Consider the following 26,568-nt stretch of genomic DNA (forward strand, 5'->3'; position numbering starts at 1 on the left):
TCCAGATGGGGGTTCTCGGTTAGCCATTTTTGAATTAACTCGGAAGGTCCGAGCTGATTCTGGATATTCCAGGTTAGGTCAGAATGTTTGAGTGAGGCTACGAGCGAGGGTGCTTGGTTAAAAACATCGTGAACTACCCAGAACTTCTGGGTGGTACCCGGAACCTCTGGGTTGGGCAGACTTAAGCCTTTCGATGATTTTCCTCTATCGATTCGATTCGCATGTTAAATATATCCTACATAGATATACATATACACTATACAAAATGTTCTAGACTCAACTTGCACCCTAAACCCTAATATTTGTTTAGCACAAATCATCGGGGTCTTCACTGGGCTACACGTACTATCCGGGTTGGGACAGAGAGCAATTTCTACTGGGAGAACTTGACTGAATTGCTTTGCAAGCCTCACCAATGTTTGAGATAGTTCATAGAGTTTAGAACTCACTCACCACCCTAGCAACACGATTCATAAACCAAATCTTACCCAAATCCCTCTAAATCACTCCTGAGCTCAAGAACTTGAGACATTTTCAACTGTAGCTTCAAATATGAAATCGACTAACTAATTCACTCATTCTTGCCATGGGAAGCCTAAGGGACTTACCCACAGTGCTTGTGAAAGTTAGTGATCATTGGGTAATGAAGGAAATAGGGGAATCGCACGGGAAGAGGAAGAAATATGTGGCTTCTCACGCTTCAACCAAGAACACCAAGAAACATCAAGAACGGCTTGAATCTTTCGGGAAAATGCAAATGAATTGGATGGATGAGAAGCTTAAGAGCTTATGATCGCGTGGATACCACATGCGTACCTCGGCTTCGCTTCTAGAGATAGGAGTTTGAGTGCGGAGTGACATAACTTGAGAGGGAGTGAGAGGAGGGGGAGCTCCCTACTGCCTTGGCCGGTTGGGAGGGAGTGGGCGCACAGGGAGGGAGAGAGAGTGAGGGGAGTGGGTGAGGGAGTGGTTGGCCAACACATGTGGACCCCATTTGCTATAGAGACAAGACATTTCCAAAGCAAATTTGATTCTTTTCTCTCCCGAAATTCTTTCTCTCAACCGATTGACTCCAAATGAAGTGTTCTAGTGTGATAAAATAAATTGGTCAATTTTAGGCACGATGATAATGACGTACGATTAGACTTAGTCATGTGATTACATATTTGGGATGTGACAAACCACCCCATTAAAAGAATCTTGTCCTAAGCTTCGGTACGAGTTGGGGAAGAGTATGGTGGCTCTAAGGACTTCATGATTTGCACAGTAACTGAAAGATTTAGAGATTATTGATATGCCATATTGTGAGGAATAATACTAAAGTAACACTTACTGACTGGAGAAAAACTCCGGATAATCGGCACAAAGCCGATCTTCACATTCCCACATCACTTCATCCTCAGAGTGATTACTCCATTGAAACTTGAGGAACTTAATCGACTTGTGCAGTGTCTTTCATTCAGCTTCATCAAGGATGTGAACTGGATGTTTGCAATACGAAAGATCCAACTGTAATTCTTGATTTACCACCTCAATGGCTTCGGTGGGGACTTAAAGACATTTATTTAATTGTGAGACATGAAAGATGTTGTGCACAGTGGAGAGAGATAGAGGTAGCTCCAGGTGATAAGCCACCTCACCACGCCGGCCAATAATCCTGAAAGGGCCAACATAACGAGGCGCTAACTTTTCCTTTATCTAGAAACACTGTGTTCCTCCGAGAGGAGAGACCTTAAGATAGAGAAAATCAAATTTGAACTCCAGCTCATGCCGTTGACGATTGGCATAGCTCTTCTGAGGAGACTGAATTGTGAGTAGATGCTGATGAATGGTTGGGACATGTTCTTTTGCCTCTTTGACCAAATCCGAGCCTAGAAAAGCTCTTTCATCGGATTCGGACCAATTTAATGGCGTTCTACATCTTCGACCGTAGAGAGCTTCGAATGGTGACATTTTAATGCTCGACTAATAACTGTTATTGTAGGAGAGTTCTGTAAATGACAAAAAATCTTCCACTTATTTCCATATGTGAGAACACAAGCACGCAACATGTCCTTCAGGACTTGATTCACCCTCTCTATTTGACCGTCGGTTTGAGGATAACATGCGGTGCTATGGAAAAGCTCAGTTCTCATGACCTCATGAAGGCTCTTCCAGAAATGAGAAGTGAATTGTGTGTCTCGATCGGAAGCAATGTTCCTCAGGATTCCATGAAAGCAAATAATTCTAGTGAGGTATAGCTTCGCATACTACTTGACTGAGTATGTGGTCTTGACAGGAAGGAAATGAGCTGACTTAGTCATCCGGTTCACGATAACCCAAATTGAGTCTTACCCTTGAGATGTCTTAGGCAATCCAGTAATGAAGTCCGTATCGATCTCCTCCCACTTCCAGGAGGGAATAGGTAATAGTTGGAGTGTACCGGTCGGTTTGAGGTGTTCGGCCTTCACTCTCTGAAAAAAATCTCATTCAACAACGTATCGAGTGATTTCACGCTTCATACGAGTCCACCAGAATCTGAACTTGAGGTCTTGGTACATTTTAGTACTCCCCGAGTGAATGGATAACAATGAATCATGAGCTTCATTCAGAATCTTCTTCCTCAGCTCCAGAACTTTAAAGTTCACTGGCCTCTTCACGAACTACAAGACACCTTCATTGTCCAAGGTGAAGCATTTGGCTTGTCCCTCCTTGATCTTGTCACGGATCTTCTTCATGCCTTTGTCTGTCTTCTAAGCTTCCTTCATTTCATCCAGGAGGGTGATTTGATCTCCAAACTTGCAAGAAGTCCCTCCAGACCCATCTCAAACCTAAGCCTTCTGAAATCCTCACAAAGTGTGGCATTTTCAGGTGAAATCATAAAGCAATTGCACCGAGCCTTCCTGCTCAAGGCATCTGCGACAACGTTTGCCTTGCTCAAGTGATAGTGAACTTTCAGCTCATAATCCTTGATCAGCTCGAGCCATCTTCTTTGCCTCATGTTTAGATCATCCTGAGTGAAAATATATTTGAGGATTTTGCGATTCATATAAATATGGCAAGGATTTCCTAGCAAATCATATCGCAAAATCTTCATGGTGTGTACAACTGCCGCAAGCTATAAATCATAAATTGGATAATTTTCTTCATGACATTTCATTTGGTGTGAGGCGTAAGCAACCATGTGTCCTTGCATGAGAACACAACCGAGTCCAAAGCGAGAGGTATCACAATAGACATCGAAGCTCTTGTGAACATCCAGTTGTGCTAGAACTGGCGCTATGATGAGACGAGACTTCAAAGTCTAGAAAGGCGCTTCACACTCCTCGGACCATTCGAACTTGACATTCTTCTTCAACAATTCGGTCATAGACTTAGCAATTTTGGAAAAGTTCTCGATGAACCGGCGGTAATAACCTACAAGTATGAGAAAACTCTCGGTGACACTTTTGGGCTGCACCCAATTGAGCACATCCTGCACCTTGTTCGGATCAATCGCAACTCGGTTCCCTGACAAGACATGACCTAGAAAGGTGACCTCTTTGAGACAAAACTCACACTTGCTAAACTTGGTGTAGAGTTTGTGATTTTGAAAGCGGCCAAGAACAACTCGGAGGTGCTCAGAATGTCCTTCTTCGGTCTTGGAGTAGATGAGGATATTATCGATGAAAACCACAATGAACTTGTCGAGTTCCTCCATGAAGATCGTGCTCATCAGATACATAAAGAATGTTAGTGCATTTGTCAGGCTGAAAGACATGATGGTAAACTCATAAAGCCCATAACGGGTGGAGAATGCCGTCTTTGGAATATCCTCCGGTCGAATCATTATCTGGTGATAGCCCAACCTCAAGTCAATCTTAGAGAAAACCCGAGCACCAGTCAATTGATCGAACAAAATATCAATCCGAGGGAGTAGATATTTGTTCTTGATCGTGGCAGCATTGAGCAGACGATAATCAACATACATTCGCAAGATACCATCCTTCTTCACAAAGAGTATCGGGCATCTCCAAGGTGAGGAGCTCAGACGAATGAAGCCCTTCGAGAGCAACTCCTAAATATGTTTCTTCAATTCTGCTAACTCATTTAGAGGCATTCGATATGACCTCTTCGAGATCGGAGCGATGCCAGGCAATAACTAAAAAGAGAACTCCACTTCTTGGTTGGGCGGCATTCCTGGCAACTCGTCTGGAAAGACGTCAGAGAACTCGCACACGACGGGAATACGTAGGAGGTCCGTAGTGGTGACAACCTTCAGGGCATATAAGTGGGAACCACCCACTCCAAGATGGAGGGAAATTCGAACACCGCTCAAAATTTTGAGAGAAATAATTCTCTTTGCATAATCAATATGAGCACCTTATTGGGTCAACCAATTCATTCCTAGGATGATGTCAACCCCTCTAATATCAAGCAAGATCATATTCACCGAGAAATCCTTCAATGACAACCTTAACCTTAGGAACAAGATGAAGGTAGAGTCTTGGTGACTATATTGTGAATTAAGACATAACTCTCCTTGACAAATGAATAAGATGCACCAGAATAAAAAAAAACAACTGCGGGGTTAGAATTCACGAATAGCGTACCAACGAGCATGCTACTACCCTCTCGAGCTTCCTCGACAGTCACATGGTTTACTCGGCCACACTTAGGAACTTGCGTAGCCTTCAAGACTTGATGAGAGAACTGCGCGGGTAGTGGTGGCCTTGGAGCAGTCACCGCGGCTCCAGGCTTCGGGAAGGGGCATTCCCGTGCGAAATGTCCAACACGTCCACAATTATAGCAAGGGTCACTGGGGCCACCTGTCACACTTGCCTGAGATCATGCGAGTCGTGGAGGCAGTCCTTGCGAAGAGGAAAAAGATGGACATCACACCACCCACATTGACTGTGGGGCAGCCGAAGTCACCACGTGAGATGGAGGAGGTTGGCTCCCCGTACGTGTACGTTGAGGACTCCTTGAAAGTGCATCTAGGCCCCCTAAGTGGGTTTTGGCTTATTAATGACAAAACGATTAAAGAACTAACATGCTTTGCGAGTATTGAACAGGTATAAGCATTAGCTGTGAAGGTAAATGACGTTTGACGCCCACCGAAACAATTGAAGAATCAACAAAGGGCACAAGATAGGGCTTACATTCATTTTACTTTTGAAATTGAGTCTAGGATAGATTTTTTCTTAGATGGATGGATTTAATTGCTTGAATGTGTCTCAATGCTCAAGAGATCCTTTAGAACCACCCAGTTGAGAGACACATTCACTCACGGACATGAAACTCTTTCTAAAAAACTTTAGAGTCCGGAGTCTCCGGTGTTCACCGGATACTCCGGTACTCAGCGTTCAGCCGGAGTCTCCAAGAGAGCCTCCGGCAGAGAGTCTCGGTTACGGTTTAATCTTTTTTAAGAAAAAGACCGGAGTCTCCGGTGTTCACCGGATACTCCGGTAAAATATTTAGTGTGCAGTCGGAGTCTCCGAGGTAGACTTCGGCAGAGGCTCTCGGTTAGCATTTAATCTTTTTGGTAAAAAGAAATAAAGACCGGAGTCTCCGGTGTTCACCGGATACTCCGGTACCTGGAGATGCCGGAGGATCCGGCTAGTCTCCGGACTTAGTCTGTTTTGGAAAATCTGTCAGGACCGGAGACTCCGGTGTTCACCGGAGACTCCGGTAATTAAACAGAACTGTAACGGCTAGTTCTGACACGTTCGTGACCGTTCTGACGCCGTTTTTGGAATTAGGACCAGAGACTCTGGTGTACACCGGATACTCCGGTAAGCTCTGACAAAAACAGTAACGGCTAGTCTGTGAGAGAGGGCTATAAATGCCTCCTCTCTCCATAGCATTTAGTGCTTGCTGTGGCTGGTTTTCTTGAGACCTCTTGAGCACTTTAAGAGCATTCAAAGCCCCTCCAATCATCTCTAGAGCAAAATTTGCACAAATTTGAGAGTGTGTGTTTGGAGAGGGTTAAAGCCACTTGGGCATTGATTTCTTCATCGAGCATCTACTGCGATCATCTCTTTTGAAGCTTTGGGCTTCTAGAAGAAAAGGAGTCGCCCGAAGAGCACCCAAAAATTGTGGTGTGCCTCGGGAAGTTTGTAAGCAACTTCATATTGAGTAAGAATTTCTAGCTTGATCTTTGTGGTCGCTAGAAGAGGATAGGGTTGGAGAAGACCCGGCTCTTTGTGAGCTCCTCAACGGAGACGTAGGCACTTCTTTGTGAGGTGGCCGAACTCCGGGATATATTCTCGTGTTCTTATTTGCGTAACATACTTTATCGTGTGCATTTGGTAATTTGTCATTTAAATTGCTATAGTGTCAATCTTGCTAGTTTTAAGTGTTATTCTAGCTTTGTAATATCTACTTGTCCTAGTGCAACTCTTAGAATCTAGCTATGGTCTTTAGTTCAAATTTATTCTGAAAATTCCTGTCAGGCCGGAGACTCCGGACTAGACCGGATACTCCGGACCATACCGGAGTATCCGGACTTCACCAGAGTATCCGGTAATTTAATCCGATGTTTTTAGTTTTAATTTTCAAAGGGGGGTGAATAGGCTTTTCTCTCCTAGAGGGGGGGGGGTGAATAGGCTTTTCTCTCCTACCCACGGAAGGTAACAAAGCTCTCTTGCGTTTCTTCTCCTCATGGTGATTCTTCATCTTGAACTCAACCATGAGGGAGGTGCTCACCAACTTGTTGAAGTCGGCGAACTCATGCGCCGACAACCGATCTTGCATCTTGGCGGAGAGGCCATTCACAAACCAATATTGCTTCTTCTCGTCAGTGTTGACCTCATCCGACGCATATTGTGCAAGGTAGTTGAACATCCGCACGTACTCCATTGTATGTTTGCCTCCATGTTTGAGGTCCAGGAACTCCCGTCTTTTGATCTCCATTAGCCCCTTGGGAATATGGAAGTCACAAAAGGCTTAGCGGAACTCCACCCAAATGATGCAGTGATTGGTGGCATGCATGGCGAAGTAGTTGGTCCACCATGCATCGACCGCATCTTGGAGTTGATGGGTGATGAAGAGGGCCTTCTTGTGGTCCTCGCACTGAATGAGAGCGAGCTTTTGCTCGATAGTGCAAAGTCAATGATCCACATTGAGCGGGTCCTCAGCACGCGTGAACGTGGGAGGCTGAGTCCGAAGAAAATCAGCAAAATCGTCTCGATGCCTGGCCCCACCTCCTCCATGAGGGACCGAGTTGCGCACGAGGGCCTTGAGGAGAGCTGTTTGTGCTTGTCGTTTTTGCTCAATCTGCATTAGTACTTCCGCCATGCTCGGCAGTGAAGGCGGCATAGGGTTATTCTCATTCGAACCCTCAAGAAGATCACTACCGCGAGTACTCATACTATTGTGACGATAAGATGAAAAGAGGTAAAAGTCAAAGTCTGACATCACAAAACAACATTAGTCAGATATCATTCGCAAGTGATGCACATTAAGGCATTAGATATCAAGGGAAATGCATGTTCAAAGGCATAGTGCAACATAAACGATAGAACGTGAAAGTATGCTCGATCCTTATCTACACATTTCTTTTTTGAGTGTATCACTCTCCACAAACATCACAATCACATATATCACCCTTCACACAAAAAATAATAAGTATTTGCGCGAACAGTGCTTGTGCAACTCGCTGCACAAGCGACGTTTCATACATGGTTGCCCATGTATTCACTTCCCATGCCATCACCTTACGAGACACCCCATGTAATCGCTACATGCGTAGACGACCATAACTACCATCGTATAGTGGATGTTCATATGTTATTGCTAACATATTCACTTTCCACATCATCACCGTATGGAAAATACCAGGTTTAACAACCCAAATTTTCAAAACCAAGAAAATTAAAAACATTTTTCAAAGAAAATAAAAGAGTCTTACAAAAACTAAATTAAATTCCTAAGTGTGTATGTGTGCCTTTATGCATATACACATATATGTGAGTATGTGTGTTATGTGTATAAATACATATATACACTTAGGACTATTTTCCTACAAAAGAATATTTATAGATATATAAATGTATATATGTGTATATATTTGATTGCTTGATTGTTTGTTTTTGTGAGCCAATATAAGCTTATATATGTGGTATATACGTTGTATGTATAAATATACACGTGTATATACATGAGAGGAAAATAGAAAGCTCTTTTGTGAAAAGGTCGAAGAACATCTATCTTCCTCTCTTTTTCTCTCTTCTCTCTCGGCCCACTTGACCAAATTAGCCTAGCCCGCCACCTCTCTCTCTTCCCTCTCCTTCCCTCGGCCTGGACCAAGCCGGGCCAACTGGCTCTCTCTGCTCTCTCCCCACCTGGGCTAGAGCCAGCCTAGCGCTTCCCTCTCCTGGGTTGCTTGGCGCGCGCCTCAGCCTAGCGGCCCTCGCCTGTCGCTTCTTCTTGTCGAAAGCACACCGCGTTGATCTGCCTCCACTCCGAGCCACTGACCAGTCGGCCTCGCCTGTCATGCCCATCTTCCACCTCACGCCGGAGTCCGCTTCCTTCACAAGACCGAGCCAGCCACGCTAATCCGCACCTCGTCTGGATGATAGACCATCTAGAAGCTCCTCGAATCGAGTCCATGAGAGCCCCGTGACCTATTGTCGGCTTTATATACAACAAAATGGGTTTAAATGAGGAGATTGACTCGGATTTGGCCGCCGCTGCCCTAAACTCTACCCGAGCTTGCCCCGACCTCTCTAACCCTCTCCGCATATATATAGTAGTCCCTACACCATTCCCAGATCATCCCAAACTTTTTCCCTAACTCGTCGAGGCGAGGGCAGTTCTATAGCACCCTAGCTTCATTGACAAGCCACCATTGATGCTCCTTGGCCAATCTCGCTGAGCTCATCGCCTCCATGCCGCTTTGCCATCTCTGAAGCATCCTAGAGCGCTGCCAAGACCCCGGATTGCTTCCTCTACCCTCGCCCTTGCTTCCCGGCTACCGGAGCACCGTTGCCAACAAGACCCGAAGGTCGCACGCTGCGGTACACCGTCGCTAGGCCGCCTTGCCACTTCCCCGACCACTCGGTTGCCCGAGGTGAGATGCTCATCCTCTCCTGATGCTTTTGCGTCGCTTGCCGTCGACCATATTCTAGCGGAGCGCCGTTCCAACGACGCTCCGACGAGATCGCCACCGCGCTCGAGCTCCCTCTACCACCGGTCACTCTCGCTCTGGCCATCTGACCTTCACCGTCTGATCCGAGTTCAACGACCACGATTAGATCTAACCCATACCCTTTCGTCAACCAATCAGAATTCACCACGTGTCCATATGTAATCCAATCAATGCTCTCAGCCAAGTTAGCAAGCCATGTCATCCTGCCACGCCAACAAATCTGCTAATGTGTCAAGCCACCTCAGCCAAACCGTCCAGTCAGCTTGCCCAATATGCTTTTCTTTTTCTTTTATTCCTTTTATTGCTATGATGACATCATAATTAGTATATATTGCACAATAAATAGTTTTACAATATAAAATAATTGAAATAATAATAATAATTAGGAAATTAATTTTTGATAATGTTTTTATAATGTCTTTAGTTATATTTAATTTTTTATATAGTAGATAGTTAAAGTAAATGCTAATAAATTCTAGAAAAAAATCCTAGAAAATCATAGATGATTTTGGAAAATTCTAGAAACTTCTTAGCAACATAATTTCATCTATAGTTAATCTTTTTAGTACTGTTTTGATCTTTAGAAAATCGTAACTTGTTAACCGTAGCTCCTTTTTGACTCGTTCTTTCGCCGAATTATCCGGAAAAGCGCGATCTTATATGTGATGATGTTTGTTGTGTGATATTTGGTTCTTTTTGAATCTTGGTGTTTATGTGTTATTTTTTCGCTTATTTTCGTGAATAGACGCCAACGTTCTGAATGAGCTAGAAGGACTTCAAGACCAGGACTTCGCTGAAGACCCAACTAAGTCGAGTGAAGACAAGTTGTGTTCGTGATTATATTTATCTTAGTTTTACAAATATTTTATTTTACAAACATGCATGCTAATGGTATGTTAGGAATCCCATGTTTTAGGCGTTACCCTAGTTTTCCCTTATCATTCTTGCCTTAGTATGGTTTTAGGTTATGGAAGCGTAGATGATGCTTAGTCTTGTTTTGGGATAGTAATCATGATAATTGTTCTACGAACTTGATAATGGTCATATGAAATAATGATAAAATAATTTTTGTAGCAACATGATATAGGGATTTGAGCATGTGGTATGATAAGATGTATGGTTGGGAAAGTTGTAGTCTTGCTCAAATCTAAGGACTGGTTCGTGGGGTGACCTTTCTGTGTTTACAGTACAATCACAAGCCTGGTATTGGACGAACTTAGCCAAGTAATTTGCTTACTCTCAGCATAGTATACACTAGACAGAAGAGCAGTGAATGGACGATGTCTTAGGATTTGAAAGGCGCAAGAGGGGGCTTCCGTTGTTGAGGTAGAATCACGCGACAGTGAAACCTTAGCGGGTAGACATGTGCTGAGAGGGGCATTGTAAAGGCTTTATAGTGATCTCCTGGCCACACACCTCGGTAGTGTGCAGTATTGAAGTATCTAGACCCCTAATTCGTGTTTTGGTAATTAATGACAATAAGAAATTTATGGACTAACATATTTATTTGAGTTACGAAAAGGTTAGTCACAAATGTGTCGAAGCTAGAAGAAGCATGTGTGAAAAATATGAAAATGGCTAGCTTAAGATAAATGTATAATTTTAGGGTATTTTCTCTTGTTATTCACTTAAATAATATCGCTTTTCAAATTATTTTACTTAAATGATGTTTTATGCAAAAGACTCATTTAACCATATTCTTGTTAAAGCCTTCATATGCATACTATTCTTTCACAACTTGCTGAGTACGACATGTGCTCACACCTGCTATCACCAAACACACAGTTGGGCAAGAATTGGAAGACTTCATGAAGGATGTATTCTAGTGAGGTGTTCTACATCAACTTTTCCCTGTAGAGTTATCAGTGAATATGAAGACTACGCTTAGGATTTGCTGCATAGTTTATTTGATTCTTCGATCCTTGAAGATCACTTTTGTAAGACGGTTAATTCGATTAAGTAGGGATATTATAATGATTATCATCAATGAAGCCACTATTTGTTGGGATTGATTTATGGGCTCTGCACATATATGAGATTGGTTTGTTTCTTCAACCGGTCTCGACACTAGGCCCCTATCTTGTAATGGTTGAGCCCTCGATATTTGCTGCTATCGGGATGCATCAATGCAACATGATTAACATCTGACTTTGAAGTAAGAATTAACACAATGCAAACACAAACAATTTATTTGCAGCAATAAAGGGTGCATTACACTTAGAGGCATAGTATAACAAGTTTATATATATTAGCAAGAAGGAGTTTTAGTGGGTTGCTTAGTGGGTTTGACACACTTGCTAACCTATATCCGAAGGATTTTTAGGCTACTTCATTAAACCAAATTCTGATACACGCTGTAAGTAACTGTCCAAACAATATTTCAATTAGTCATTAGGATAATCATTTACTTAGTCACGTCCATAATGATATCTGGACTAACATTTCGGTAGTTCTGGCACGTATTTTGTACCCAAAATTGGAATACATATATTTTCAACATTTAACATCACAACATAGCTTAATAAAGAGCGAGTAATTAAACTTATATTATAAGTTCTTAAACATCCATAATTTCTTAAAAATTCCAACAAAAGTGAGTTAGGAGGAGATAAAAACCAACTAAACTCCTAACTAATAAAAGAAAACTACGCAGTAGAAGACTAAAGGCTATACAACAAAATAAGTATAGAACCATGTCGGTGTATCAGGAACCAGGGGTCCCTGAGTCCCGAGACCGGGCCGGCCATCCGCCACGCGTCACCATCCCGCGAGGTCCACCCTGCAAGATAAGAAGAAGCTAAGTCCCGGGAGAATGTGCTCGGGGCCGCCGCCTCTGGTTCCCGAGCACCCCAGTTCCCCGATAATCCGCAGAGTCCAAGTACCGGGAAGGAAGTGCTCGGAAGGGTTCTCGCCTACCCCCAAGTACTGTAGTCCCCCGATGATCCAAACAGCCAAGTGCTCTGGAGAGAGTGCTCGGGGCTGCACGTGGCAGCCCCCGAGGACTCGGTTCCCCGAAGGTCTCCCCCAAGTGCTCGGGAGAGAGTGCTCGGGGCTGCACGTGGCAGCCCCCGAGGACTCGGTTCCCCGAAGGTCTCCCCCAAGTGCTCGGGAGAGAGTGCTCCGAAGGTTTGCGCAAGATCGTCCGACGACCCAAAGGGTCCCATCGTCGGGGTGTCAGCCAGTCAAAGGCCCAATGCCGCATTTAATAGGCACGCGCGGCCTGACATCCTGATATCCTGACATTCTCAGCTGCCCACGCCCTAGTGTCAGATCCTGCCATGCTCTGGCAGGGGGGCGTGGGTCCATTAAATGCACAGGTCCCGTCCGGTTTCACCCGGGTGCCTCGGGATAACGTTACCAAAATCGAAGCGCTCCGCCTGCCACCCTGCCCTGGCAGAAGAACAAGACAGGGTGGGCGCACCGGGCACCTCTGTGGCTGCCCGGTGGGCCCTCTTAATGGCGCCGGAGGACATCCACAGTGGCGAGTGGTCGGATGCACGCCGCATTTTTCCACCGCCCCTGTCACTTAGCCAAAACGGAATGATGACGCCTTTTCTCCGTGGTGCCTTGGCATTCGCGCCCCCTCTTTCCCATTCTGGATAAGTCGAGGTCGGCGTGCCTATAAAAGGAAAGGATGGTGAACACATAAAGACAGACCGAAAACAAGGTGAACAGGGCAAGAAAGCCCCGACAACCCTCAAGAAGCACCCGAAGCCCAGATAAAAAGGCGAAGAACATCACAAACAAGCTCAAGCCAAGCTAGAACACGAGAGCCTCAAGCTCTCTGTAGACAGCTCGCCCCTGTAACCAGATACATCCTTGAAGAATTCCCTTCAAGGAGAGATATAACACTCACACAGGAGTATGGTGTTACGCCCCCGTGCGGCCCGAACCTGTCTAAACCCCGGTGCACCCATCTTTCTTGCACTAGGTCGATCATCTCCCACCACCAGCCACTGCATTTATTTCTGTTCCCATTTATTTCCCAGACAAGCTCGTTCAGGATCATCCCCCCGGCCGAATCTCTAAAAAGGGGTCTCTCGGGATCCCTGCGACAGGAGTTCATCCTCCGACAAACCATATGCCCTTAGGCTCCATCATAAAAGCACGACCTCCGAGCAGTTACGTACTCATGCCTGCCACCACCCTTGGCGGGTGTGAAGTAGCCAAAAACCAACCCCTCCCCACCGGTAGCACCTGAAAGAGCAGCGTGAGTACAAAGATACTCGCAAAACTTAATTCATAATGGGTACTTATAGATAACCCGACTCCAATGATTATTCCTTTGGATATTAGCAAGAATACGACCACATGGTTAAAAAAAATTCATACGCGAAAGCAAATTTGACATGAACATGTGTGAGCATCTATGTTAGACCAAAGTAGCATTCTAGCTCATAAATCTCAACTGAACATATATGTAAAAGAAACTATAGTAATAATATATGTAAAAAACCATCTAAACCTATCAACCGCCTCAATCCATATTTGTAACTCTACGGCTGCTGCAAATGGGAAAAAGCATGCTCATAACCGAGAGCGTGACATTTCAAAATATTTTTACACCCTGCAGGGGTACAGCTTTACCCACAAGACCTGAGGACCATATGGCTCATGCGATCACACAGGTCCACACAAGGGGTACTCATGTCAATCTTTCTCATACCCAGAACCACCCACTTGCACATGCCCCTGTAGCATCGGGGTTACCGTGAGCGTGTCCCGGACACCTCTGGCTCCCTGCAACCTTGCTTCTCCTAATATTTTTCTCTTACGCGTCATAGGGATGCAAGGAATGTGTCGGCATGGCGTAAGAAAATTGTCTTGTCATACTATTAGACCGACATGTGGTTGGTACAGAAAGTGTTAGAGCCAACTGCAATAATGATCAGTGCTTAAATGACACAAGCGTCATACGGTGTCCGGGCTCCTCTCCCGAGCTACCCCGAGGAACTTCACATCAGGGCAGGAGAAAACACCCCTAACACCGCCCACAACCCGCCTCATCCTCACTACTCATCCAACCCACACTATAAACCCAACATTATTATCATTGCGAAAGTAATTAGGCCTATAACTCGCGAGAAGGGGTTGAACCACCGCTCGACTTCTACCGAAGAACCTATACATGGCTAAGCATTTTGATTGACCTTCAATTTAGACAACAAGTTAAACCCCGGTTACAAGGATATTGATCATCGATAACTCAAGATAGGGTGTAATGCATCAACATAGGTTCTACCTATACAAGACCCGACATTGACTCAAAAGCATGCATAACATACATAAAACATATTTTATCACATTAGACATATACGACCTTTATAATTGGTATTATTTATTATTTGTCACTTGCTTTGGTTGTGTTGTCATCAATTACCAAAAAGGGGGAGATTGTAGCAAAAATAACATTATTAGGCTATGATTGTGATTTTGGTGATTAATGATAATATATTTAATGTGACTAACATATTTGTCAAGTATATGTTTTAATAGGTCTAATTGATACAATGTATGAAGAAGCCACCGCAACCGAACTTAAATTTGATTGAATTGGAAAAGTCATAAGAAGATTTAACTCACCGGATGGTCCGGTGCAGAGGAGTTTACACTCACCAGAGCATTATGACCAGAGGCTGTTAGCCTCACCGGACAGTCTATTGTTAGGTCTAAGTGCACACCAGAGTATTTCTGTCAGTGGAGTTCAAGGAAGTTATATTCACTGGAAGGTCCGGTGATGAACCGAAGAACACAACAGAGCATTTCTGACAGAGGATGAGGATAGCTTCACTGGATGATCCCGTGCTCAATGAAGCAGTACACACCAGAGCATTTCCAGAAGAATGCAGTTGAAAATCAACACACCGGAAGGTTCAGTGATTGGAGATGTACTCACCGGAGTATTGCGCTGGAGCATTTCTTGCAGAGAAGGATTCAAATGTTGAAGACTGAAGATCAACTCACCAGATGGTCCGGTGATATATGTGTGTACACCAGAGGATCACACTAGAATATTTTATGCAGAGAAAAATGAAATGGCTCGGTTAGCTCAAGATAACTCACTGGGTAGTCCAATGATGGTTTGACGGTTACGCCGGATAGTCCGGTGTTCACAGAGACTTTGAGTGGAGTTACAACAGCTAGTTTCTGAGGTTGTACTTACCGTATGATCCGATATTAGTACTACTGTTGTTACCGGATTATCCGGTGTTCACAGTTTTTCTGAGCCATCGGGGCAACGACTAATTGACGGGTTTGACGCTATAAATACCCCTCCACTCAGTCATTTAAAGGTACGACATGCTGCTAGAGTCCAGAGAAGACCATAGTCACTTGAGAAGACATCTAAGCCATCAAAGTGCTTAAAGTGATCATTCAAGATAATTAAGTACAAGATTAGTGAGTGATTAGTGTTTATAGGTTTAGAGAGAGTGTTGCTGTGTGATTGCTGCCTAAAGAGTGAATCAAGGGGTGATCCAACTGTATACCGAGCGGTACGTCGACGTCTTGGAGTCTTTGTGACTCAACGGTAACTTGTTGACCCCCCGACTTGATGTGGAGCGATAACAAGACACGTGTACAGGGACATAGAGACCCTTGCTTTGGTGGCTCAAGCTCCGAAGTGATCATATCGGCAAGTGACCAGAAGATAGGCTAGTGGTGAGACCTTACCTTGGTGGCTTGATGGCTTAAGAGTTATGACCGGGTGCCCACCGAGAATATATTCTTGGTAGAGCTCCAACGTAGACTATAGGTGATATTTATGCTATAGATACCACGAGATAAAAATCTCTTATCTCAAATTTATCTCTTTACCTTATTTACGTTTCTATATTTACGTTCTTACAATTTACTTTGCTAAAGTAGGTTGCAGTCCTCTTAACCGGTAGAGTAGACACATTAGATCAACATAAAATACATTTAAATAGAAGCTAAGATATATTTATCTTGTAAAGTTTTGAAAGCCAATTTAATTTAGATTTTTAAGTATCATAATTCACTCACTCTTAGAACATCACCGATTCTCTCAGCGCCACATAATAGGGTACGCGTTCCAAACAAGCCCCAAATTAAAATCTGATGAGGCCTAAATAAATCTCAACTTTATATTGACAAACGATCATGTTAACATAGCGTAGCTTGTAGCAAGCCCACTGGGCCATTTAATGGCCCACCTACCTTGTATGGTTTATTCGGCCTGTCATTCCACCCATCCCACACAACCTGGTGATGAGCCAGCCCAATCTTCAGTATGTTTTTTCTCCTTTTTCTCAGAGTTCAACATCTTTCATATAGGGATATCCCCTCTCTCTCTCTCTCTTTAAATTCCATATAACCAGGGCTCTTTAACTTTTGGATTACATGGAGGATGAGGAATCACCTAAGGTTTTCATGGCAACAAAAAATATGATTTCATCTAAAAACAAAAAATATGATGGACAGTTGTCCAAGAACACAAACAAACCTCACACTTGAGAGGCAAACTATCAAATTGAAAGGAAGTAGATAAAATATATCAGTATTTAATTTGTTAAGACGATAACGCTGAATAATGTTGATTTCCAAGAACTGACAAGCTTGCCATACTATCTCATTTTCTAAGTATTTTTTTTGTCACAAATGTATGCACTTTGGACGTGTGGTTAAATTTAAAATTTAACGATAGAGACCAATATCATTTTGACTTTCCACATGAAGGGCATACAAAGTCAATGTAAAATGTAGGATATCTGGACACATCTAATTAAGCCTTAGGTGACCTAGATGGTGTTAGGTGATTTTATTTTTCTTGAAAAGACGGCAAGAGCTCGAACGGTTTTATATTAAAAGAGGACATAAATATGTTACAAGGTTTATTGCCATAGGAGCAACAAGTGAAGGCTAGGACTCCTCACCTCGTTCATGACTACAAAAAGCGGGGAAATAGGGCCACACTCTATAACAACAAGAGAAAGCAAAGTACTGCTTAGTAAAACAGCACCCTACTTTGGCCTTCAAGAACAGACGCCAAAGATGTTGTCATACCTCCGCGGAAGCCCCTCTTCTCTCACCGATGTCCTCCTTTTGTTTGTAAAGCTACATCGGTGACGTCGAGCTGCTCTTGTTGGAAGGTTCTACGGTTCCTATGGTTCCAAATATTTCAAAAAATATTATAGATTCCCGTTAAATACTGCTTGTTGTTTGTTGATCTTCCATCATGTGACACGCCGCCATATGGCTATTGTGTCGTGCTCATTGAGATTGGACGATGAATTCCGGACTTAGCGCGAGATATATAAAAGACTTTGATTTCTCCTTAAGTATAGTCTTGAAACTCAAAATAATGGTCCAATGCTTGTAAAAGAAACAGAGTGGTGCTGTTGGCATGTGACGACATAGAAGACATACCTAATAGATGCATATCTATTGTTACAAAACAAGCATGCTATTTATTATGAATTTATATAAGACGAAAACTACGTGCATTATCACTTTTTACACAGAGTAACACGTAACCGTTGGATTTCACTAATCCAATGGACCGTTGATGCCTCCACATATATATACCTATGGTCACAAAATGGTATTCTCGTATCTCTCGACATATCGTTCTAAGTGGTACATCTCTCCTGTCCTTCATCCTCTCCGGCACCGACGATATGTCCAGTTATCTTCTCCGATTCATAGACCACCAGCGACGCCGCTATTTCATCCCATAAGCGCTATCACCGTCGCCTTCTCTGACCAGGTGAACAAAATTACTTTCTTTTTTCATACTAGTACTTCAAGATCTGCTTGGAGAAGTACCGTAGAGCGTAGCCCCAAACCCAGGCCGAACTACCATTTCGGCCACAGCGAGCGCTGTGGCAGCCATCGGACCGCCCACTCCACGCGAGCGACGGCCGAGATCGCACGGAGCGAGAGGTGGCGCCCCTCGCGGAGGGCCAGGTCAGGCGAGGCCGCCCCCGGACGCGAGGCCGCCCGGGTGAAGAGAATTCCATGGCCATCCGACGCGTCCGTTCGGGGGCGTGTGCAATTTTGGCAGGCCGCGCCGAAGTGCGCCGTCCAAACCACCACCCGCCCGCCCGCTCTCCATAAATCGCCCGCCGATTCTTCCAAACCTCGCCTAGTGGCCCTACTCACCTCACGCCCCCAGCGCAGCCCAGGCCAGAACAGAACAGAACCGAAATCTCGCTCGCGTCGCGTGGAAGAGAGGGGGAGGGAATACAGCTGAGGAAATCCTCGTCACTCACCACCGCTCCACCGCTATCCCGGCGTCACCCCGCCTAAACCCCTCTCCCTCCTCGTCGACCGGGGCGCCGACGCCGCCTCCTGCCCCCCGCGCCGCGAGGGGAAACCCTAGCGGCGGTAGATCTCGCGCGGGCGCTCTCGATCCGCGCGTGTAGAGGCCCGATTCAGCCGGGGAATGGCGGAAGACGGGGCCGCCGATAGGGAGCAGGAGCAGCGGCAGCTCGAGGACCGGCTCAGGGAGGTCGGAGAACGCCTGCAGGCGCCGCCCGACGCCGCGGAGGACCTGCTCAAGCTCCTCGACGTGAGACTTCTCCTCGCCCAGCGCTTGCTCTCATCTTGTTTTATTATGTATGTGTTAGGGTTACGCTTCCAGGATAGGTCGCGTTTGCTTGTGGTTTCGGTTTTGTTGTATGGTATATTGTTAGTGGAAGGGCCGGTGCTTTGGGCACGCACCTGGTTGGATTGGAGATGAGATATTAGTTTGGTTGAGGTTTAGCTTTAGGATTGTTTTGCCTCTTGTGTGATGCTCTGAAATTCGTTCAGTTTTGCGTTCTAGCAAAAACAGGAAGCATTTTCAGTGCTTTATAGAGTATTTTCTATGCTGGATTGTTGATATACAGAGTTACTAAAGTATAATTTCCTAGGAACGATTTTACCTTTTAGCAGTTGAAAAAATGTCGTGACCCATCATGCCAGCTGGCAATTCTAGCCTGGGTTTGCCTTTTCGATTCTCTCTGTTAGGGTTCTGCTTCTGGGTTATGTTGCTTTGCTTGTGTAGTTTTGATTTGGTTGTTTGGTATGAGTGGAAAGGTTGAGGCGTTGGTCTCTTATTATCTTGCGTCTTAGCGAGGATTGATTGGATTGAGGTTGAGATGCTAATCGGATTGGAGATTAGCTTCAGCCTTATTTAGGCCCTTTTTGACAGGGCTCCAGCTCCAATTTTTTTGGAGCTGGGTATTCCTAGCTCCAAAAATTTGTGGAGTTGGAGATACATTGAAGATATTTAGATGAGCCATCTTGTTTCTATTTTTGACTAAAACTAATACTTAAACCACTTTATTTTAACCTACAATATCAAAATCTGACGTGGAGCTTGAGCTGGAAGGTGGAGCGCTGCCAAACAGGATCTTATTCTCTGCTGCTCCAAAGTTCGTCACTTTTTTTCTCCATCCAAAACAGGAACTATTTCAGCGCTTTTAAAGTATTTTCTATGATGGAGCATTGATATACAGAGTTACCAAGGTGTACTTTTCTAGGAATGATTTTACTTTTTAGAATTGGCTTAAATATTGAGCCCAACCATGCCAGCTGCCGTTCTAGCTTAGGTTTCTTTGATTCTCTCTGTTAGGGCTCTGCGTCTGGGATATGTCCCTTTGCTTGTTTAGTTTTGATTTGGCTGCTTGGTATTAATGGCAAAGTGATGGCGTTGGTATCTTACCTCTTGGCTAGTATTGATTGGTGACTGGGATTGAGATGCTGATCAGATCAGAGTTTAGCTTTTGGCTTATTTAGTCTCTGCTGCTTCAAAGCCTTCCCGTTTCCCCCATTTTTAGCAAAAGCTGGAACTATTTTCAGTGATTTGTGAAGTATTTTGTGCTGGGTCATTGATATATTTTTTCTACAGTTTTAGTTTACTGGGAATGATTGTACTTTTAGTATTCGAGTAAATGTTGAGTCTGATCATGCCAGCTGCCATACCAGCCTAGGCTTGGTTCTCTGATTGGATCAATATTCAAGACGTCAAGTTGATTGTTTGTTCATGCAGGAAGTTGAGGAGTGTTTACTTAAAGTGGAGCAGGCACCTCCTAAGAGCACATCGAATGCTATTCGACCAGCAACTGAAGCTCTTGTCAAGAAAGAGCTGCTGGGTTCTGCTGATCCAAATGTCAGGCTTGCTGTGGCATCATGTATCTCTGAGATCACTAGAATCACAGCACCTGATGCTCCATATGACGATGATGCGATGAAGGTACAGTGTATCCTCTGACTAAAATAATTTTCTGTTGTATTTGGTGTCCTGACATGTTGTAACTTGGTTTCAGGATGTGTTCTCTGTAATTGTTGGGTCCTTCCAAGATCTTGATGACATAGAGAGCCCCTTCTTCAGAAGGAGGGCTTCAATTCTTGATACCGTAGCAAAGGTCCGGTCCTGCGTGGTGATGCTAGACCTTGAATGTGATGATTTAATACGTGATATGTTCCATCACTTCGTCAGGACTGTCTCGTAAGAAACCTCTTCATTTGTCTTAGCTTCATCATTTTTTTCTGTGCTGATTTTCCTGATGTGTCAAAAATATTTTTTGCTAAGCTATATCTTGGAGGCATGCACAAGGGTTCAATTCATTTGCCTAACATAGTTCTTAGCCGAAAGATTTCTTAAGAAACAAGAATATCAGATAACTCCCAACATTTGGCTGTATCTGTTATGTACAAGAAATTTAAACTATGGAACTAATCTACTCTTGATATTTAATTTAATATTACCCTTAGATACTAAAGCATTATGAATGTAAATTTGCTAGCCCTTGCTAAACTGCTAATATTAAAATGATTGTGATTTTACAAATCATCAATGCTCCATTCCTCTGGCTGGGAGGTCCACATTCACACTCTGCTTTTGTAATAGTGATAAATGTATTGTCTTTACATTGTTCTTAGCTAACCTGTATGCTACTACCGCGGTTGTTCTATTTATAATTAATATTTTTTGTGGTGGGTAATACATTATGATTTCAGATGTATGTGTTGTATTCTTTGTACAAGTCCTGAACTTTTTTCTGTTTCATATTTCAGTTCTGAACATTCAGAGGCTGTCATATCCTGCATGGAAACAATAATGAAATTGGTAATTGTGGAGAGTGAGGATGTCCAACCACAGATTGCGTCATGTTTACTCGAGAATGTTAGGAAAAAAGAAAAGGTATGTTCATCTAAACTTTCTTCACACCAGCAATATAGATTTACATCCATTGCAAAAGGAAAGGATTTACATGATCTAGTTACTTTGGTTTTATTTCCCAGGAATCTTCTTCACCATCCTTTGTACTTGCTGAGAAGGTGATAGGCATGTGCCGTGAAAAACTAAAGCCAGTCTTTCTGCAATTACTAAAAGGCACTTCCTTAAACGAATACAGCCAAATTGTCACATCAGTTTGTGAAGAGGGTTCTGATGACAAGGAAGATAACAATGCTGATCCTTCTGGGAAGGACACGGTTAGTTAAATTACTAGCATGCAACAACTATCTTTTGGAGATGTTTGCATTGTTGTTAGCTTAAGGACTGACATATCATTCTTACAGGTGCTAGAATAGACAAACTTGTTTTAAATTTTTTTTTCATTGTTTTGTTTGAGATATGGATGTAATGTGTGTGTGTGTATTCACTTCACTATATTAAAATGGACGACTTAGAAGATGAAACTGTGATTGGTTTTAGCCTGTAGTATGTATTTAACTGCTTTCAATTGGTGGAGTCTGAATCCTTGTCTAGGAACTTAGATATTCATGCTAAAACCTGGGTGTCTGAATACTAAAAAACTATTTACCACATAGGGTGTTTTATTGATCCATCTGTCTGTACTTTTAATTTCTTTATGTCAGGTGGATGATGGCAAACTTTCTGAAAGGACTATTTCTGATGAGTTGCCTCAGGTATGCTCTGCACTTCTCTGTTTATGGAAATGGTTGATAGTACACCAGCATGCATATTATTTCACAGGAATCTTCAAAGGTGGAGCAAGATGTTAGCTGTCCTGAACAAGATGGCACTTCGATGAATGGTACACCGGGTACTGCTGTTGGCAGCGGTGCAACTCCATCTGATAATGGTGAGTCTAATCAAGGACTACTTTCGCAAAAAGAGAAGCACGAACAACCTTGCTATGCTGAAAACACAGTAGATGCTGATCAGTTGAAATCTGGCTACATTGAAGGTGCAGAATCCGTTCCTGCAAAGCCCAATAAGTCGTCTGCCCATGATTCAGACAAAAATCTTAAGCTCAATCCGTCGGACAAACCTGAAGCAACTTCACATTCTAATGCAGATATTAAGAAAGAAGCTCTTGTAGCATCTGGAGAGGCAGTCAATGGAGCATCTGATGATACATCAAGGCCTGCTGATACCACACCTGTTAAACCAAAACGAGGCCGACCTCCTGGAGCAAAGTCATTAGAAAAGAAGGCTGCTGGAAAGAACCAACCATCTGGTTTAGATTCGAAGAAGGTCGAGGAGACTACTGATTCAGCAGGGAAGTTAACAAAACGATCAGCTAAGGATGATGTCAAGTCTTCTGTAAGAAAGGCTGGTGAAGGAGAATCATCTAAGAAGCATCAAAAGAGCAGTTCAAAACAGCAGAAGGATGAAACCCTCTCCGAGGAAGATCCTGCCAAGGATTTGAGCCTTAAGGTGATTCTCTTGATACTAGCATGTTTCATGTTCAATTACTAATGTTGTCTGATTTTTTTTATGCAAGCTTTTATTAGGTAGTTGTATGCTAATGTGAGAAACATTGGCCTGATGTCTGCTAGGCTGCATTATGGGGTCCTTACTATAATTTTTGTTGGAGTTATATTTTCATGTATTTGAGTATATATTTGTGAGTTTACTGTCACCAAGGATACAACTATTGTGTACTAATAGTCTAATAAAATACCTGTATTTTGAATATTCTGTTATTTGTAAATTTTGTTACTCTATCAGTATATAACTGCTAATCATGGCTGTTCGTTTGCTTGTTTGATTCTAGTTTTTGTGGAATTCAAACCTATAGGTTCAATTACATGAGCAATGAGGAATTCATATGCATTGCAACTTGAATTTAGTACATGTAATATTGTCTTTAATTTGTTTTTTTAACACTTATTTGCTTTACTGATTGTTTTACTGCAATACAGGAAATGGTCTCTCCAAAGTCTTTGACCAAGGGGCCAGGTAGATCTAAAGGGCAAGGTGTGGAGAATAGCACATCTAAGAGGAAGCTGGAACAAGAGACTGAAGATGTAGACATATGTTCTAAACTATGGATGTAGACAGTATCATCGTTACATTTATTTCGCGCTCATAAATCATTTTATTACTTCCACATAAGCAAACTCTTGTTTGTCTTGACATTAAGCAGCTAAAAGTTAAACGTAATGTGCCTAGGGCAGTCCTTGTACATCATTCTGTCTTGTGGAGATTGCGATATTCTATTCTCTGTGCTTCTTTTGTTATGCTATGCAAGAGTTCAAATGTTTATACCTTTATTTTCTAACTACATTTGATGCTAACACAATGTTATAAATTTCTTACAAAAAATATTTGATCAGATTTTTATGGTACGCCCTAGGGAACAAACTTGTAGGGTCTGCTTATTTGGGTGTTCTATAGTAAAAAAGTTTCTTTCTCTAGTACAGTATTTGTAAAAGCTTATAGTTAATTGTGAGGTTTTTCGTCAATTGGTCTTTTAGTCAAACAAGAATTTTCATGCTGATACCTAGCAAGTCTTCCGTGGGTTGTATAGCTATGTTATTATTAATTGAATAGATGTGCATACATTGTTTTTTGAGTTTGTGCCACCTTAGTTTTTTCACTGTTTTATTGCCATTTCTTATAGTTCCTTTTTTTTCCAGTAATTTTTTCTGATTCTTAAGTTCCTCTTAACAGCCTCCTCGTTCAAGGAAAAACAAAGGCCTTGATGGAAGCCTAGTGGGTGCAAGGATTAAAGTCTGGTGGCCAGACGATAAGATGTAAGTAAAATGAACATTAGATATTTCTGAATTGTTGCATCTCATTGAGATGGTTAATTTCTTCTTTCTTTAACTGTGAAAACCTTAGCCATTGTTACATTGTTTTCCATCGAGGTATGGAAATGAAGCAGTTATAATGGATTTGACATCACATGATATTTGTCAACAAATTTTTTTACTTATTTATTTTTGTGACTTGTTATTTTTTAACAGTTCTAAATCTGCTGTATGGTGATTCAACTTTCTTTCTGGTGGTCTCTTTGATTTACAAATGAATCCCATTTGGATTCTGCAAAGTCCTGTTCGCTGTTTAAACTAAATATCTGGCTCATTTTTGCTGTAGCATGTCCTTTGCTCTGTACATCTTGTTGGCTTACAATTTTTATTGTTTCCAGATCTTTTTATGCCTTTCTTTTTTATCTTTTGCAGGTTCTACAGAGGTGTCGTTGACTCATTTGATTCTGTTTCTAAAAGGCATAAGGTGCATCTTTTGTATAACAATCTTACTGCACTGGCTATATAGCTTACATGAAAAACTAATATAGATTAAATTTATTCATTCCTGTTTTTCTTATCATCACGACTCTTCCAATTTTTGGAGTGTAGGTTGCGTATGACGATGGGGATGTAGAGGTACTACTACTCAGGGATGAAAAGTGGGAATTCATCAGTGAGGTATGCACATTTTACTGCATGATGGTATTATGATTATGTTTTTCCTTGTTCCCTGATTAATTTTCTTACACTGGCAGGAAAAAGGAACTGCTGTGGCATCTGACATGTAAGGAAAATCATATTTGTACCATTTCTGCATCTGCAACATCGAAATGACTTTTACTTTTGCCGCTAGTTACAGCTCTAGATTTGGATATTTGATTCATGCATCAGTAGGCAGTAGGACCAGGTTCCCATACTGCATTAAGAACATGCATGCACTCAGTTTGCTCGAATTGCAAACTAAAATCAGAATAGGTTAACTATTTAATTGCCAGAAAAGAAGAATAGGGTCATTGTTTCAGCCTTGATGTTGATATGTTTGCTCACCTTCACGGGTGCACACACATAACTAGATCTCCTGAGTAGCCAAGCTTTGAGTTATGGTGCAAGTAGTGCGATCTTGTGCTTTCAGTGAGTTTAGTTTTGCTGAAGATACAGGTCTGTACTTCTCTCTAATTCTTTATTTCAAGGGAAATGTTCCATCCTAGCCAATTCATGGAAACCAGCAAATCCCTTAGGCCCTGGCTGACACCTGATAACTGCCCAGCTATTCAAATTCTAAGCCTGTTAAAAATATTTGATACTCGAGTCAACCCTGCTGGCCCTAAGAGGTATTGTTTATTTCATTTTTGTTACTTGTTGTTTCAATAGGCCACGGGGCAGAAAAAGAAAAGGAGATTCACTGATGGAAGGCAATACAGAAACACCTAAAAGGTAAGTGATTGATACAAATAAGCCATGTTGACTTTGTTGTGCCTACATCTTTTCTGAGGCTACTGTTTTCTTCATGGTGGCAGTAATGGAGGGGATCTTCCAAAGAAAAGGGGGCGTCCAAAAGGTGTCCGTGCCAGCAATGGGACACCGAGTAATAACAGCTCTGCAACTCCAAGCTCAAAGGTTAAAACCGCAAGCAAGGATGTCAAAGAAACAGCTAAAACTGGCAGTAACCTTAAAAATGAGGTTGAGAAGAGCTCCAAGGACAAAGCCACTCGATCAACTGAGAAGACAAAGGATGAATTGCCTAAAGATGGCGGTGACAAAAGTGCAAGCAAACCAAAGGAGGCTAGCAGCAAAGGCAAGGATTCAAAAGATGAAAGCAAATCCACTGAAGGAAAAGGCAGGCCAGGTCGTAAACCAAAAAATGCTGGTACTCCTGCAGAGAGTGACACTGACAAAGAGAAGCGGAAGGAGAAAGAAGGCAAGACTGTTGAAATAGAGCAGGAGGCATCTGGGGTTCCTTCTACAGGAAAGAAGCATAGAAGAAAGGCTTAAATCAGCTGCCTATGAATTTCTACTGTAAATGGTTTCGCTCTAGATTCGCTCCGTAATCTTGAAGGTGTTGGCACTGCACCATATATGGATTGTAACATTTGGTTCGGTTGCCTTTTGAATTGTCATCTGATTGGGCATGTAGTAGCTAGGAATTGTAGGAACATTTGCTATAGTTGTGATGTTAGGCGTAACTTGTGTTCGTTGTTGTCAGATGCATAGCATCATGTTGCCGGATGGTGTTGTAGCTTACTGATGTTCTATTTATATAGGCCATTTGAGCAAGAGGATTTTGTAGCAGATGCGCATTCGTAAAAGATGGTGGCCAAGCTGAATGATCATTTGGTCTTCGCCCCTGCACCCAAAGAAATGCCATTTTGGTTTCCCAATATCTCACAAGCTATTTTTAGATTCCTGAAGTTACAGCAGTCTTGTTTTCCCTTTTGTTTCTTTGCTGCATGCTTACTGACTGCTCTGATGATAATTTGCAGTTAACCTCTGTGGATCTTTGACTA

The 26,568-nt window shown here is 42.8% G+C and overlaps 1 protein-coding gene across 5 annotated transcripts; it reads left to right on the plus strand.

Moving 5' to 3' along the window:
* The first annotated feature begins 18,166 nt into the window (after nt 1–18,166).
* Nucleotides 18,167–26,338, plus strand: LOC133921776 (sister chromatid cohesion protein PDS5 homolog C-like). 5 transcript variants are annotated; one of them, XM_062366801.1, is made up of 15 exons: nt 18,168–18,641; nt 20,106–20,309; nt 20,383–20,564; nt 21,134–21,260; nt 21,362–21,553; nt 21,941–21,991; nt 22,059–22,272; nt 22,384–22,745; nt 23,234–23,338; nt 23,985–24,067; nt 24,497–24,548; nt 24,674–24,742; nt 24,820–24,848; nt 25,436–25,498; nt 25,582–26,338. In XM_062366801.1, the coding sequence occupies exons 1-15, from the start codon at nt 18,516–18,518 to the stop codon at nt 26,054–26,056; spliced, it is 2,334 nt and encodes a 777-aa protein (XP_062222785.1). In that variant the 5' UTR covers nt 18,168–18,515; the 3' UTR covers nt 26,057–26,338. The 5 variants fall into 5 exon arrangements, with proteins under 5 accessions (XP_062222782.1, XP_062222785.1, XP_062222784.1 ...); XM_062366800.1 differs by having other exon boundaries at nt 22,059–22,167; nt 22,279–22,745; XM_062366802.1 differs by having other exon boundaries at nt 22,059–22,167.
* Nucleotides 26,339–26,568: the final 230 nt, after the last annotated feature.

This window comes from Phragmites australis, chromosome 6, assembly GCF_958298935.1.
Source record: "Phragmites australis chromosome 6, lpPhrAust1.1, whole genome shotgun sequence".
Taxonomy (NCBI): domain Eukaryota; kingdom Viridiplantae; phylum Streptophyta; class Magnoliopsida; order Poales; family Poaceae; genus Phragmites; species Phragmites australis.

Bases quoted from the DNA above. Each gene is read 5' to 3' on its own strand.
- LOC133921776 (XM_062366798.1), top strand. From the start codon at position 18,516: ATGGCGGAAGACGGGGCCGCCGATAGGGAGCAGGAGCAGCGGCAGCTC. The intron at 21,261-21,361 runs GTATGTTCATCT...TTTATTTCCCAG, and splicing joins ATGTTAGGAAAAAAGAAAAG to GAATCTTCTTCACCATCCTT. The intron at 21,554-21,940 runs GTTAGTTAAATT...TCTTTATGTCAG, and splicing joins ATCCTTCTGGGAAGGACACG to GTGGATGATGGCAAACTTTC.